Genomic DNA, 16,605 nt, shown 5'->3' with positions numbered 1-16,605 from the left:
AAAAGTATAAGTATATATGTAATAGAATGTACACATATAATAGACAATAAATACTTCTACATACAATTTTGTATAAATATTATATAAATATCTAAATGGCAACATAATATTGAAATCATTTCTCAATTAACTCTTTGAGGGGCAAAGGGCAACGTACACGTCCTACCTTTTTATTCTCAGTTTTTTCATATTTCTGATCCATTTTGCAATTTGTATGCGCATATGAGTACTTTTTAGTCTCTTAGGTATCTAAGTTATGCAACTTTCGTGAAAAATTACGTTAATTTATTTATTTGCAATTTTGTTATAAACAATTAATGTAAAAAAACTCGTTTTTTTTTCAGAATAAATTTGGCTATTCTTAAACATGAAGTGCTAGAGCTTTGAAAATTTTTATGCGTGTACTTCCCCCCCCCATATCTGAAACTATAATATATATTTGTTTCAGAATTTTCTGCTTGCTATTTTTTCCGAAAAAAATTATTAAAGTTTGGAAAATGAATATTTTTATGGAATTTGAATGAAAAACTTCGAATTTAGACCGAAATAGTCGCCATATTGGATCCGCCATTTTGAATTTTAATTCTGGCGTCGGAATCATAATCAACGACCCCGTAAACCCATCACAGATGATTTATGATTTCAATAATTTGTTGAGAAGAAAAATGTATCCCGCAAAGGGTTAACTGCATTTTTATACTTTTTATTGTTAATTTACATATTCAACATTCTTTTTTATTGATTGTTCTCATTTTAACATAAATATTTTCATTAAGTATAATGGAAGCATATTTTTTTCAGTTCTACAGCGCTGCTTTGTCCGTCCTGATGACTTTAATATCGGTATATAATAGTCCTCTCTAATGCATGAGAAAATGGTTTTGAAATCATAACCAAATAATAATTAAATGTACTTTGGTTAAACCAAACATTTGTGGTCGTTATGATAAGATTCGAAATTTTACAGCTATATTGTTTGGTAGACTATTTTATCTTATAAGAATAATAAACATATTATATTGGAAAAATTTGTTTAATATTTTTCAGTTGGGTTTAATAGATCACAAATTCATGTGTGACAATTGCTAAATTGCACAAGTGACAATTGCGCCACGAAACGTGTCAAAAGATAATTAAACAATTAGCGAAACCGTATTGATTAAAATAAAGTAAAAAGTATAGTTAATATAAAAGAAGACTCTGAGCGGAAACAAAATCATAAACAGAAGAAACGCAGACTCAGATGTTTTCGCGGAAATTGGCCTCGTCCGATAAGCGGAACGCTGACGGATCAATGCAGACGGCCCAAGGTTGACCCCCAAAATACAGAATATAAGCGCGACCGCACACACGGTCGGGGGTCAGAAATCGGTTAGATTAATAAGCGTAACACCTCGCGTCACGCCGTCCGAATCTTTACAATATATATATCGCGACGCGAATACCGATAAGTGAATTGTGATTATAAATGAACACCACTTGTGATTTGTGGAAATAAAGATACTATATATTTCCTAAAGTCTACAAAAAAGTGATAGTTTATTTGATTATATTTGATTAGTGATTACCCACTCTCCCCTCGAGTCCTACGTAGATCCTAGACCGTGCTGTATAGCGGCAACACGTTGCTTTTGAATAAATACGCAAAAATAGGGAGTTTTTGCAATAGTGTTTATCCCAGATACGGTGAACGCTAAAGTCATGTTATCTTTTTCTTCACACCTAATTAAGAAAAGGATAACATGACTTTAGCGTTCACCGTATCTGGAATAAACAGTATTGCGAAAACTCCGTAATATCAGAATTCTGATGAACGTTAAGCGCATTCAGCGCACGCTGGCAGTTTAATTATTTTATTAACGTTTTATTGAATAAATATGGTCATAATATGTGTTTATATTATTTTATTAATAATAGTAATTGAATATAAAATACACAAGTATGTAGATAAAGTACATAATCCATCATGTATATGCTTTTTTAATAAAATATGTATGTATTTTGTATGTAATAAAAAATAGAATCCTAATATATCATTTTTAAACTTTCTGGTTTTATTTTAATCTATTTAATCAATTCCCGGGAAAAATATTGGTAATTATGTGCTTTAATGGACATCTCGTCGATGACCTTGATCTTGACATATGCTGTTAAGGTCACTCTAAGTGACCTCCAATAGATTTTAAATATCGGTCGTCCTTCATTAAAAAGTTATTAACAAAAAAAGTTTGAAAAATGGTGTCTCTTTTTTATACTATACTAGTCCATCGCAAGCGCGTGCTAACCTTAAGCAACCTTAATTTATCTTAATTTTCACATATTGATCTATACGATAGTTCATATTAAACTGACATGAATCCCTAATAAAATGGCATTTCAGTTGTTATGATTGGTCTTTTTGTGACGGAACAAAATCTTTTAATTTTTGAGACTTTTAAAGTGAAGCATATAAAGGAGCTGGAGATAAAATTGTTATTATTATTATTAGATAGTACAAAGAAGAGAGGACCGCCCATAAAATGAATGGGGGTGTTGGGGAGCCTCTAATCTGTTTTTGCAAAATTAAACCTTAAATTAACGATATACAATTGGTAAAGTTTGAAGTATATTCAAAGTCTCTATAATTGCTAGTAATTATTGAGAGTTTGGAATATTCTTATATACTCAGGGTTGCTACAGACCTGGAAAACTGGGAAAACGGGAAAAACCGAAAAAAGTCAGGAGAAAATGTAAAAAAAGTCTGAAATTTTGAAATTTGCTCATAATTTTCTTAAACTGCTCCTATTCCAAATAATTGTTATAATTTTTTAATATTATATATGATTTATAGTCAAATCTGTTCAAAATTCGCGCACTTTACACGATTTTAATAAAATAATTAAAATTTATGTATATTTTATTCAATATTTTTATTTGATCGCCTTTTTTCGTAACTGCTATTCTTTTTTCTAATACTAATTTATTTTTTGTTGGCTTGAATTTGCGCCAAAAATTTTATTATGCTGTGCTACTAACAAATTGTAAGTCTTTTTTGTGTTGTTTTTAATAATATAGGCTAGCTTTTCTTCAATTCTTGATTCTAAATATGTTAAAATTTACATATTTTGTATTGGAAAATTTTTCATTTTCATCTGGAAACTTGGAAAAGTCAAAGAATTTTAAAATTCATTTTCTGTGGTATTCTCTCTCTGATATTAGTAATTTTGTAAAAACGAGCTGAAAATCTGCATTAAAAAACATAACTTCGTAATTTCATTTTTATACAGGCACATATTATAAGACAAATTTAGCTAAATTAACTTATTTAAATATATTCAATTTCAAGTTTCTTAAAATTCAACAACTTTTATTTTCATAGTAGGAAAAAATTAAATTTTTCGTTAAAGGAATCGCGCTAACTAATTAATAAACATTGTATTATTAAAAGATTTATTAAATAAAAACCTTAAAGATTGTTATTGCAGAACCAGAATTCGGATTTTCTTGAAACATACGTGAATTTTGTGTTATGATATGCATGCATTTTGTATACAAGATATCTTATACATACACAGTAAAAAAATTTGTGTATTTATATTGGAAACGGTCCACTCACGTTCTTGTCAACAGTGTGTTGAATTTTTTAACATATTTAAGTGTTAATTTAACATAATGTGATTATGTTATTTAAAGATTTTTTGTGAAATGGATATTCAATGTTTTTTAATGTCAAAATGACATAATTTATGAGTACTTGAACAAGTAACATAAAAATAATGTGTTTTAAAACGTAAATTCTCTCTCTCTTTCTCTCTCTCTCTCTGTAAGACAAAATAAAATCCGTGTTAATTTAACATATCATAAATGTTAATTTTCTGACAAAAAATATGCTTTCATGGTTTGTTTACAAACTGTGTCGATGTTATCTTTCTTTGTATTCTCTTACATAACATTTGTATTATCTTCTAACATATTTATTTTGTAAAAATTAATTCAAAAATTTGAATGGACCGTTTAGGACACGCGATTTATGTTAAATTTAACACATTATTTCCAACTGTGTATAAGCAAAAATGTCATAAAAATATATAAGCAATTAATTATATATTTTATATTAAAGAGATTTAAGTCTATTTTTTGTGTTGTATTATATTTTATTAGAGGAAGGTCACCGATACCGACATACCACTTTGTTTTTAGACAATATTTCTTAAACAAAAGGTAAAAATACAACTTCAAAAACATAAATACAAAGTAAAAAGTGTCTTCTATCAGATAGTATAAACAATTTTTATAATACTGTTAGCAATTTTGCAATAATTAAGTTTTTCGTAAATTATGCAAAAATGAGCGTTTGACAAAATGGGCTCCAAAACTGACACAGTAGGCAGTAACTACGTATTCCTATTCTTTTTCTTTTGCAGGAATTATCTGTATAAAGTACCTATAAGTGAATGTATGTAAAATTTTTCAGAATCATTTTACTTCGTTATAAAACATTTTTATTAAATTATATGCATATTTACTTTATGCTGTTCTGCAAGATGCAAATATGTAACGCGATAGTTTTTTTAGAGTTGTTCCATATATGCACGATTGCCTTCAGCTCCAATAGACTTATTTGACACTATAAAGCAACATTATAAAGATTAAGTTAGCTCATGGTCTGTTTTACGGACAGGTGTGTCGGTTTACGCTGCACCCTAATTTTAAATTAAAAATCGTATTATGACAAGACTAAGAGAAAAAATAACATAAATAAAACTTATTTCGGAAACTACAAGTATTTAAAATGACGTAATATTATCAATAATATTATCAATAATATAGTCACTATTATTTAAACCTCACAATTTGCAAAAGAAAATCGTAAGAATTTTATTTTCGCATTTGTAGAATTTGTTTTTAGCTGATTTGATCAGAAACAAGCCACAATCCTACGAATTATGAGTTTGTACTTCTTTAATTAGCCAAACAGATCATGATTTTATTAATATTAATAAAGTGCAATAGTTAGTTTCCGAAAAATAAGGGAGTGTCACTTTAGGAGACCTAAACTTATATTGTCTCTATATTATTATGGTGTATTCTTTCTTTATGTTCTTCTTATTTTGGTATCAAATAAATATTGCATGAAAATATTAATACATAAAGACACTCAAATCCAAGAAACCTCAAGTTACACGTAATATACTTCTTACAATTAGTTGTAATTTGCGGTAAAAATATAACTGTAATATATTACGTGTTATAGTAATATTAATTACAGTTATATTAATTATTATATGTAATTTGGTGTTTGCTGAGAAAAAGAGGCCGTTAAAAATTGGCTGAGGTGGTGGAGGGCCTCTACAAATTGATTCTTTTTTATTTATTTAAATTTTCTTTACAATTTTAAATTAAATGTAGTTTGCTTATAATTAGAAGAATTCCAAATTTATTCAAATTGCAAATTGCAATATGATAAAGTAGTGCATTGATTGGTCCGCCATGTTTCAGATATTACCGTCCTTTATTTGAATATCTATATTTGTGTTACTTTTAAATTTCAATAATATAATTAAAATTAAATATTTTAAAAGTATTAACAAATAAATTTCTTACATTATATACATATCGGCTTTTAATCGTGAAAGCTCTGTTTTTGCACGTGACAACACAAAGCAAAGTTCTTATTGGATATCGCTCGTCGCTCATCTCTCATCGTATCCATTGTGCAATAGGCATTAAAGCCGATATTCATAGTCGATTCTTATTTTAAGACTATATTAAGTAATGTCCTAAGATGCTAATACGGCTTTCTGATTGGTTCATGACATCTTATGATTGTACTTAAAACGATCTTAAATATAAGATATAAGATCTGACTATGAATATACAGGCAGAGAGAAATCTGAATCTCTATAAATTTGATAGATTTTAGTTGTCAGTGATTTCAGCGATTTATTTCCATCAGGAGCACCGGAAAAAATGGATATTGTTGTATAGTTTACATCCACTTCTTCAATGGGCAGTAGTACTCGGGGGCATTTTTACGGTTACAGGAAAAAGGCCCTCATGTATCTCAGATTTCTCTCTGCCATAAATATAATATAAAAATATATCATCAAATTACAAAATTTCGAAATATTGACAGAAAAATAGATTTCTTATCCATACTTTTCATAAAATAAAATGAAAATATACAAGGGAGATCCTATTTTATATATACATTATAAGCCGAATTAAAGCAAGCAAGCAAGCGAGCACAAACAATATATTTCAACAAATTATTCATTCATATTTGTTCATACTTGTTTGTTCAATGTGAATTCAGTTTAATAATTTCCAGTTGAATTTATTTCTTTAAAGAAAAAATAATATACTTTAATCAATCAAACTACTGCATCATTTGTGGCAAAGAAAATTCTTCTTCCATGAAGAAGATGTTGTGATCTATAATTTCCTACTATATGCTCCCATTTATGATTGTAAAGGCTTCTGAATGCTTCGATCTATAATAAATGTAAATTATCACATTATATACGTCAATATTTAAAACTGTAAATAATTTTTTAAGTTAAATTAATACACATATGCTTTTAATATACCTGATTAGAAGATATTTTTATAGCATTTGGCACGATTATCCAAGTGACGCATTCATTATACGGAGGGAAAGTAAGAGAACCTGTATAAGTGTAATATCCAGGACAAGTGCATGCGTGCATCATCCAACGTAAACAATCTGTAAATAAGCACATAATTAATTAAAAAATGTTAATATTGTAAACAATATTCTACGTAATAAAAGTTATCATGGAAATAAAAAGATTATCGAATATAATAATAATAATAATACATGTATATTCTAAAATAAGTATTTAAAGTATATTTTAAAATAAAGTTGTATAATTTTTGGAAAATTGCTCTCAATATTTGCTACAATGAAAAGAAAAAGAAAGGAAACACTAACATTAACGATTATATGATCTATTCTGTGTGATTAATAAAGTTTAATAAATATTATTTAAAAAAAAGAGATCATTTCATATTATGTAATTACCCGGAGTAATATTTATGGTGCTATCCATTCGTTTTATTTCTGGGAGTTTATGAGTGATTAGGGCAAGCGCAGGATTGTCTGGAATCCCAGGACAACCAACAACCTTTTTATCACAATTAAATGTTATAATTAAATTACAACAGCAAATAACAAAATGTTATTCTGGAAATAAAACTTTATCACATAAGAAGATTTTGACAGATCGAATTTTAATTAATTTTCGGCCATTGTACCTGCATAAGATAGGAGAGTATTGAAATTCCATCAGATTTGTCATAACACTTGTCTGTTGATCCATAACGCGTATTCCAATGCATGACTTGCGCCTCCATCGAATACCTTGATAAATATTGTCATTTTGACGTTGCATTGATCCCACAATTATGACAACAAATTCGTGATTCATTTAAAATAAAATATAATTTTAATTTTAATTTTAATTAAATGAAAAATATTAATGTATTCTTCACACATGATTAGTAACTTTTAATATCAAATTCATATCTCTAACCAAATGTTGTCGATAGAATGTTCCGCGCCTCGACAGTCGGATGGGCCCCACCGGAATTGTACATTCATAAACTGATATTCATCATCCTTCAATGGGCCGCCACACATTATCGGCAATCTCCTATTCGCCAATTCGATGTTAACTAAAAATTATTAAACAATAAATGCGTAATGTATTGTCCGGAATTTATATTGAATGAAGAAAACCTGTTTTTCCAGTGTTTGCAAGTATCGCTGTGCCACTGTTTGACCAATAATTTGTCAAAAGTAATGGGGGAAATTTTTTACTCCACACTGCAACGCGACTGATATCGATCGGAGATTGCCGCCATTTCGGAAGGCCTGAAGATGACGTCGTGCATAATTTTTGTTCTTGTGTAGAACGCACTTAAAAATAAATTTATTACATAAATATAATAAGGACATTTTTATATAGCTAATAAACAAGTGTATCTCTAGAACAAATTTTTTATCTATAAAACGTTATTAAGATTAAAATTTTTATTTACGTGATTGGACACTCTTAGATTTGGATGTCATCTGTACATACATCACGATGAAAACATCGAGCTTTTAAATAGAAGGAAATCTAAAATTAAATTTTCAGTTCTCTTTTAAACGCGGCATGTTATATTTAAAATATTGGTACTAATATCGTAACTATTTTGATGACATTATTGGAAATAAGTTCTGAGTAATTGCATGACGTAATCATGCAATGCAATAAATAATTGTCAATTTAAAGATTGTTTAAATAAAGGTAAGAAGTTACTCATGGTGTTACTAACCATGAAGTTACTAATACATCGTAATCTTTGAATTATCTTTACATCATCTTCACACCATGCTTCACATTATTTTTATAAATTGAAGTAAGCTTTATACATCAATTTTCCTAAAAATTATTTGACGGTAATAATTATTTGACATTTTACATTATATTTCGTACTTTTCTAAATATTTTTGATAGAAATTAATGCGGAATGAAACATCGGACAAATTGTGAAGTATACCGCTCTCTTAAAAATTTATTACGTCGGAAATACCGCATGTGGGTTTTAACACCGAGCTTTTGTGACACAAATGTCAGGAAAGCTTTAATATAAAAATGTTGGGTTTTTCGTTAGTAGAATGTATGGTTGCGTGCAGCAGTGTTCTACTTATGGGTGCGTATCTTTCAGAAAAATAAAAAGCAATAATTTAATTATAAAATAATAATAACCTCCACAGAGAGAGGGAGAGTTTTATGATAAAATTATTTTCTAATATTGTAATCATCAATTCAAGGTTCTATTTTTAAAATAACTGAAATATTTTTACAATATTGAATTTCTTTCATTAGTGTTACTATTAACTGAAATTTTGGAATGGACGCAGTTATTTGCATGGATGGAAAACGATTACCGTCCACCCACTTTTTCGTTCGGCTATGCTGCTTATCAGAATGGTCCTCATACATGGAAAGATCTATATCCTGAGAGCACTGGTAGCAATCAATCGCCTATTAATATCACAACTAGGCTCGCTGTAGTAGTACAACCATCTGAGCCACTTCGATGGAGCAATTATAATAGCGGACCTCTGTCGATGACTATTGCAAATGATGGTCATACTGGTAAATTTTCTACAAGCAAATTAAAGTATATTTAATGATGTAGGTTTAACATTATGTTAATATACAGTAATACTCCGAGGATTCTGGACTAGTACCACATGGCCACAACTCCAAGGGGGACCTTTGACCGACACGTATGATTTCTTTAATGTTCTCTTTCACTGGGGCCCATCAAACGAAGAGGGCAGTGAACATACCTTAGACTATGTCCGTTTTCCTATGGAACTACAAATTATTCATGTAAAACGTGGACTTAAATCACCAACAGATGCGATCGCGCTTGGAGCAAAAGATGGAATAGCAATTACTTCGTTCTTCCTTCAAGTATACTTTTTGTTAACAAATGAATGTTTTATCACAAGTATTAAGAAATTAAACCAGTAAAATGCAATATACTATATTCAAAGTGAGTCGTCATAATTATTCTTACTTATCATAATACATTTGACGATGACGCAGATAAATGACACAGATAATCCTTATTTGGATCATATCATAAGCAATTTGTGGCGTATTACCTGTCCGGGATCTATAGTCTACATACCTCCTTTTCCATTAGAATGGATTTTTGCGCCTTTTGACAGAGATTATTATACATATAGCGGTTCTCTTAGCCAGCCACCTTGTAGTGAAATTGTCACATGGATCGTACAGCAAGAACCAATCGCTATTTCCTCATCTCAGGTAAAATCATACGTCACTAAAATATTTTTCAGCTTTTTATCGTCATATAATTTAATTTACAGATAGAAAAATTTCGAAAACTTTGTTCAGTAGAGGGCCCATTACTTTTGAATTGTCGACCAGTTCAACCGCTGAACGACCGTGATGTTTATTTTTATGAAGAAAGCTTATCGGGTAATTATTAATTATTAATTTCGATGTAATTAATATCAAATTAATAGATTTATTCGATACGATGATACTGTTATATTTAAACGAATACAATTTATAAAATTAACGTTAAGAATGTATGTTTATAATAATACAGCTACTGATTTTGTAAATAGATATAATTTTGAAAATCTTAGTGGTGATAAAATATAAATTTGTGAGAATATAAAATAAATAACAAATTTTTACACATAGAACAACATTTTTATTATCATTAAGGTGCGTTCTATAAACGCGGGACATTTCGTTTTGCCAAGTGTTTTGAGAAAATAAAAACATATTAAAAGTCACTCATTGTATAATAAACTCTTTTGGCACAAGTTGTAATAATATATTCTTCGAAAATTAGTGTCGGAGAGAGGAAAGTATTTCCTTAAAGAATATATATGACGCATTTTTTTACACCAATATATGTATATAATATATGTATGTATATATGTATATGTGCATCATCCATTTCGAAATGGATGACAAATGTCTATAAAGATCTAACATACACGTTCATTAGGAGAAGCTGGGATTGATCAAAACTTGTAATTTTTTTTTCAAGTTTCGAAACACAGAGATTATTTTGGCACTATCTTGAACATATATTATTAGGCTAAGTAGAAATATATATACGTAAAAATTTAATGACATTTTACTAAGTAAATGAAATTTTGTAATTTCTTTAATTCGATTTATAGCTAAGAATCTAGGCTAGTTAAACGTACTTTGAAAACTCATCAAGTTCAGTCAAAGTGGATCAGCGTCATATGATTGTAACGCGTTTTTTATTGAACTACTAACATCGTTTAACAGTCTGTTAATAGAATACATCAATCAGCCTCAGTCTCCCCTAAATATACTCACATAAATATCTTATTCGTTAAAAATTATGATATTTCTTCAAAAATTCATGTACAACTTTGTGCGAAAAATTATTTTGCATCTCAAATTAGGTAAATTTTCCACAAAAAAAGAAAACAACTCGAAAGTTCTCACGCACGCAGCGCATATATCCATCCTTCTTGGCAAATGTATTTACAAGACGATAGAACGCCATGGATAACAATTCACGTTGCTAGCCAAACTCCCCCGATGGTCGTCGTGAAGTACTAACACCAGCGATAACATCGCTATTTATTAGTATTAGTTAGATTGAACACGACACAGATGCATACAGTTGTATGTACAGCAGGGTGTATTTTGGTCACATTATTGCTGAATGGCAGCAAAACGCGCACAGGAGTGGAAATCGATCTAAATTTAAGCGTAGCACTTATTGTTATTTCGATTCGAAGTTCTCAATGAACAGACACCTTGTGGAATAGAACAAATATTTAGATTACTTTCTTCCCCGCAATATTTCCTAGCTGCAAATCCCGATTAATGTCCCAACTCACATAACCGAAACGAATTTCGGCAATCTTCCAAGTAGCAATACCGAAGAAATAAAATAAATATGTTTCTTCTCCCCCAAAGTTGTCAATGTAAAGATTGGACGTGCCACGACATTCTCTTTACTTCATTGAGACTACGAATCCTGGATCATTCTTCCTGCATATCTCTTATCGTTCGGCAGAGGAAAGCGGACGTTATTATCCCGAACGTCTGAAATGCATTTTGATTATTTCTTTTTTACAAAATATTAGAGCAAAGAAGGATTTAATTTAAGAAAATATTTAATAAATCTATTCTATTATTTGTAATCGATTATATTTGAAAAAAAAAATGCAAAAGGTTCTTTTAAATAAAGAAGAGTAATTACCATAAAATTTGTACAAGGGCGTTTTATAAAGTTTGAAGATCAAAAGCCCTTCTTTAAATAAAGTCTTTTTACAAAATATTGAAGACACAAAAGAGGAGACTATTAAGAAAATATTTAATAAGTCTGTTCTGTTATTTATAATTCATTACAATCTCTATTTCAAAAAGATACAAAAAATTCCTTAAAATAAAGAACAGTAATTTATTGTAAAATACAATTTTTATAAGAATGTTTTATAAAGTGTGAAAAGTCAAAGGCACTTTCTTAAGTAAAATTACACTGTAAAAAACGAAATGTTAATTTTAACTTAAAGACGTACAATGGACTTTCTGAGACATGCAAAAATGTTAAAATTAACACAAAAATGTTAATTTTTGCATGTCTTAGAAAGTCCTCTATAATATTAAAATTAACATTGTATTTTTTACAGTGTATGAATCCTTGATTTTACATCGAATTTTCTTCGAAATTGTTTCTTCCAAGAGCTTGCAAAAAATAATAAAAAGATTTACCTGTATTCCTGCCATTGCCATACCGAGGAATACTAATGTAAAGCTCTCGCACTGCAGCCAGTTCGTGACTTTTCCAAGGCAGCCCTGAGAAAACGCGTTGTTCATTTGAAATATGCAGCACTGTAACATGCAACGGCATGATGCTTCGCGGCACGATGCGTACTTACCTCTTTGTGCCTATATCCCTCGTGACCCTCTTCGTCTTCTACTTGACATGCGGCCTCATCCTTAGGCTGCGGATGCAGCCATGGTTTCTCGTTCAGCTGCCAGCGACAAAAGATTACTCACATAAAGTTCATACATTCGCTTCGTCGCCGACATTTTACTCACATTTTTGTGAAACACTCTCGATACAACGCTCATTGGACTGCTGCCTGTATTTTTATTCTGTAAAACAGAAGCTCTCGCTTTTACTGACTAACCGTCGATCTTAACTAGATATTTAAGATAAAGAACAGTTTAAAAAAAGATGAATCGGAAGATTAAATTATTCATAAAACAATCAAAATATTAAAGTGTACATTATGCACAACTTATATGGTTTTCAAAAGAGATCTCTAAATATCAATGTTACACACTGTATGTGAATTTATATATTTTATTATTTCGCTTTCTCGAAACTCTCTTTTATAAACTCTCAACTTTCAGATAATTCAATATCCATATATGTTGTTTTAGAATCAATCAATTCAAACATGTACCTCGCTATTTTTGAGAACACAACACGTGAGGGGAACCTGCCTCTTGTGTCCCGAGATTTGACCATCCCTCCACCAAGCAGTGCCATTGTAATCGTCATCGCCGTATATACCGCAGCAATTAAACTGCAATGGAATCATCCATGTGCTCTTCGAACCATCGCGAAATGTCTCATCGGGCAGACGATTTCTGACAAAGCATCGCATGCGACCCCATCATGCATGAAACATAATTTACGTGCGTATTTTGGCGCGTAATACATGCTGCAGGGAAAATGAGACGAAATAATTTTAAATATAACATTTTAAACAGAAAAAGAAAAAAAAATTTTTCGTATCATTTCGCTAAAGTGTCGTGCATAGATACAATTACTATGTGCTGCGATCTGGAAAGCACGTATCCGCGAACTTGAATCAACTAAAACGTACAAAAATTCATAATTAATATTGATAGTTAAAAAATTATACGCAAGACGGATTGAACAAAATATATCACAATCAAAAAAAAAGATTATATAACAAAAATAAGCGATTTTTTTAATGACAAGACATGCCGCATAAAAACCAATGAGCAGTCAAACGAGCAGCTCTGTTGGTACGACACCTTATACTGCGCAAAGTCCAAACTGTGGCTGAAGGGGAGATCGCTGGTCGAATCGTGACCATAATCCACCTTTAGTTTATTGGAGAGTCTTTCCTCCAGATCCGATAGGATCTGGAAAGTCATCAACCCGCCGATCGCGGCCGTCACCAATTCCGTGATGATAAGGGCGATCAACATGCTCATGTACTGTGGGAAAAACGATCACCGATATAAAAACATCACCGACCCTGACCCGACGTCTATAATGGTATTATAGGGCGACGCGCGCCCCCGAGGGGCGGAGGTAATAAAAATGTCGTTTCACTCACGGTGGCGAGGATGCATTGATTTCCGCGTAGTGCGGCGCGGCAACCGAAGAAGCCAACCGTGAGTACGATGAAGCCAAGCCCGAGGAGGCTGTAAGCTATTAGATTAATAGTCTCGTGCGGCTTAATATCAGGTACGAAAAGATTCAGGATGTGTCCTTTGCTGGGCTCCAGGAGTAACCACGCGCCTATAACGAGCACCGTACAGCCAGCCAACTGCCGAAAGGAAAAGGCAATGAATTTACGATTGTTTCTTTATCGCGACCAGTGAGAGTAATTCTGTATCCCTCAGGGAACTATATTTTTCTGAGCATCGCGTAAATTCAAGCGACGCGACTCTTAAAATTCTCTCGGCTTTCCTCCAGAGGTAGAATCGGAATTTAATTCAACCGAGAACAATACAATAATATGAAAAATGATTCTTTTGCTCCAAAGTACAGAATTACGCCAGAATTATTTATAGTTTGAGCATCTGCGTCTAAGTGCTCGTGACACGTGTCGCTATTTCTAAACTTAATTTATATTTTATAATGTTACAAAATGTGCATGCATGTTATTTACCCATATTAATAGATTGAACGTGAACAACGCGACTTTTAAGTATTTCATGTCTGTTATCCTTGATTTTCCAATTAGTCATCAATCTGCAAATATAACAGAGCGACCTGTTGTAAGCTCAAATATAGGATGAAACGTAATAGAATTTGTTATATAAATTTTAAACTCGTTAACTCTTCTTTAATTAAGCATTTTTAATATACAATGTTTATAATAAATATAAATATATGCAATGTTTTATTTCATGTTAATAAATATGCAATGTTTTATTTCATGTTTGCTTTGCAACTATTTTCAACAGAATAATAATAATAATTGCATTTAAATGTCGAATTTAATTAAAGTAAGTTATATGTACTTTTAAAAATACTTAAAAATGTTAAATGTTAAATTTAATTAAAGTGAGTTACATATATTTTTTTAATAATATACTTAAAAAATGTTTTAATTAAAACATTCAAACATTTTTCTTTTTCTATCTTAAATTAATAAACATGAAAAAACATGGTAGATTATATTTATGTAGACATATTTTTATCTTTGCTTTTACTTTTATGTTTAATATCAACTGTATCAGGTATATATTAAAATTTGTTTGTTTTAGTTCGTAGCTCTCCTTATTTTAATTTATTTTATTTAAATATTTTAAGCCATTCTTTATTATATATATTTATGGTAGATTATTTATTTTATTTTAAAATTTTATTTTATTTTTTACTGTATGTTAAAAAATATTATATAAAAAACGTTTTTTCGATTATTTCTTATTGCTTTCAAAGTAACATTAAAAGGATAAAATTTTGAAAAGTTTCATGGCTCTGAAATTTAAATATTAGCAGAAGTGGAAAAATATAGGATAATTAAATTAGGATAACTTTTCCCTTTAGAAATCTATCGAAAAGAAAATTAACAAGTACTTTTTTTAATTATATAAGTATTATATATATATTTCCTTAACTCTCTCTTTAATTTCAGAAATTCCGTGTCAAACACAATTTAGAATTCTTTATCTATTTAAACTTTATCTATTTAAATTCTTTAGCTATTTTTATACAACTTCATTACATTTATTCATTCATTAAACATAAATGAATAATCAAACTATCAAAACACTATTATAATTTAGTACTATATATACAAGTATTTACCTGTCACGAACGAGTTAGGTCACTCTTCTCGATTACAATGTCTATCACTTGCTTTTGATGTTCGCCAATGTAACTGTTACACAATTACACAATTACAATCTGTTGTTTATTTTACAAACAACATTACACTGTAGTGTTGAAATCACAAAAGCGGATGCACGTTCCGTAATTGTCAAAGACCATCCTTGTCTTGGCGTTTCCGATTCGGTTCACAGGTGGTTCACGATCCCTTTATGGTACGTCATCTCTGTTCGATCGTTTGGACGCTCCGAATTTGCGCGGCCCGAGCTGTCGGCGTCGCGAACGGGAGAACGGACCCGCCTGTTACTTGTCGATACGCTGGAGGATCGATGAAATGCCTCCAGTAATTTATTCGCGTAACGCGTGGACACAATAATTGCCTATCTCGTGTGATTACAAACAATTTCTCGGGTGTTGATCCAGGCAGGAGGATCGCGATCGAGTGTGCCGTCACCACCGCGGGCAGCCTGAACGTTACCTGGCAAAACGGACGAGTCTGCCTCCGGATCCCGCTTTCGCCTCTAGTTTCTCGTTTCTACGTCACCGACGCCGGTCCAGATGCGTCTGCGTGCTCCCACCGTCGCGGCGCCGACGCTCTATCATCGGGCACGGTTGAAACCCGCCCGCAACCCAGAACGATCCCGTCGACGGGTTTGTACCTCACCGACACACTTACAATTCCCACCAACGAGTGTGAATGATGAGTGTGAGATCTAAGGCGGCTCCAAGTATAATTTCCCACGTTCTAATTAAAATGTTTTAGCTATTCTAATTAAAGACTTGCATATGTTGAGCATTATTCCGAATAATAACTGTTTCTCTTTCGAGCATGAAGTCGCAACTGTCGAAAGCACAGCGGGCTACGTGATTTTGGAACGAACTTTGAAATTAATTTTCGCTTGGAAGGACGGATCACGTGTCAGCAACTCTACGTGTAATGTATTATAAATACTATCGAGGCGATAA

General features: G+C 31.1%; 3 protein-coding genes across 7 annotated transcripts; 1 reads left to right on the top strand and 2 right to left on the bottom strand.

Annotated features, from left to right (window-relative positions):
* Positions 1-6,279: 6,279 nt before the first annotated feature.
* LOC108757529 (carbonic anhydrase 2) lies at positions 6,280-8,236 on the bottom strand. Of its 2 annotated transcripts, none has more exons than XM_018501973.1 (7): positions 8,044-8,236; positions 7,742-7,921; positions 7,536-7,677; positions 7,258-7,363; positions 7,025-7,127; positions 6,570-6,706; positions 6,280-6,473 (listed from the first exon to the last, which is right to left on the bottom strand). In XM_018501973.1, the coding sequence occupies exons 1-7, from the start codon at positions 8,084-8,086 to the stop codon at positions 6,354-6,356; spliced, it is 831 nt and encodes a 276-aa protein (XP_018357475.1). In that variant the 5' UTR covers positions 8,087-8,236; the 3' UTR covers positions 6,280-6,353. The 2 variants fall into 2 exon arrangements, with proteins under 2 accessions (XP_018357475.1, XP_018357477.1); XM_018501975.1 differs by having other exon boundaries at positions 7,775-7,921.
* Positions 8,237-8,414: 178 nt separating this feature from the next.
* Positions 8,415-10,129, top strand: LOC108757526 (carbonic anhydrase 1). 3 transcript variants are annotated; one of them, XM_018501970.1, is made up of 5 exons: positions 8,415-8,700; positions 8,912-9,149; positions 9,217-9,473; positions 9,609-9,833; positions 9,896-10,129. In XM_018501970.1, exons 2-5 carry the CDS (start codon positions 8,924-8,926, stop codon positions 10,016-10,018), a joined length of 831 nt encoding a protein of 276 aa, XP_018357472.1. In that variant the 5' UTR covers positions 8,415-8,700; positions 8,912-8,923; the 3' UTR covers positions 10,019-10,129. The 3 variants fall into 3 exon arrangements, with proteins under 3 accessions (XP_018357472.1, XP_018357471.1, XP_018357470.1); XM_018501969.1 differs by having other exon boundaries at positions 8,877-9,149; positions 9,229-9,473; XM_018501968.1 differs by having other exon boundaries at positions 8,877-9,149.
* Positions 10,130-11,564: 1,435 nt separating this feature from the next.
* LOC108757528 (tetraspanin-11) lies at positions 11,565-16,326 on the bottom strand. 2 transcript variants are annotated; one of them, XM_018501972.1, is made up of 9 exons: positions 15,619-16,326; positions 14,474-14,556; positions 13,916-14,128; positions 13,608-13,793; positions 13,007-13,129; positions 12,636-12,692; positions 12,473-12,565; positions 12,306-12,389; positions 11,565-11,636 (listed from the first exon to the last, which is right to left on the bottom strand). In XM_018501972.1, the coding sequence occupies exons 2-9, from the start codon at positions 14,519-14,521 to the stop codon at positions 11,574-11,576; spliced, it is 867 nt and encodes a 288-aa protein (XP_018357474.1). In that variant the 5' UTR covers positions 14,522-14,556; positions 15,619-16,326; the 3' UTR covers positions 11,565-11,573. The 2 variants fall into 2 exon arrangements, with proteins under 2 accessions (XP_018357474.1, XP_018357473.1); XM_018501971.1 differs by having other exon boundaries at positions 12,473-12,568; positions 15,619-16,325.
* Positions 16,327-16,605: the final 279 nt, after the last annotated feature.

Source organism: Trachymyrmex cornetzi, unplaced genomic scaffold, assembly GCF_001594075.2.
Source record: "Trachymyrmex cornetzi isolate Tcor2-1 unplaced genomic scaffold, Tcor1.1 scaffold146, whole genome shotgun sequence".
In the NCBI taxonomy this organism is placed as follows: Eukaryota; Metazoa; Arthropoda; class Insecta; order Hymenoptera; family Formicidae; genus Trachymyrmex; species Trachymyrmex cornetzi.
Note: the sequence above shows the minus strand (reverse complement) of the source record. Positions and strands in the feature narration are given on the sequence as shown.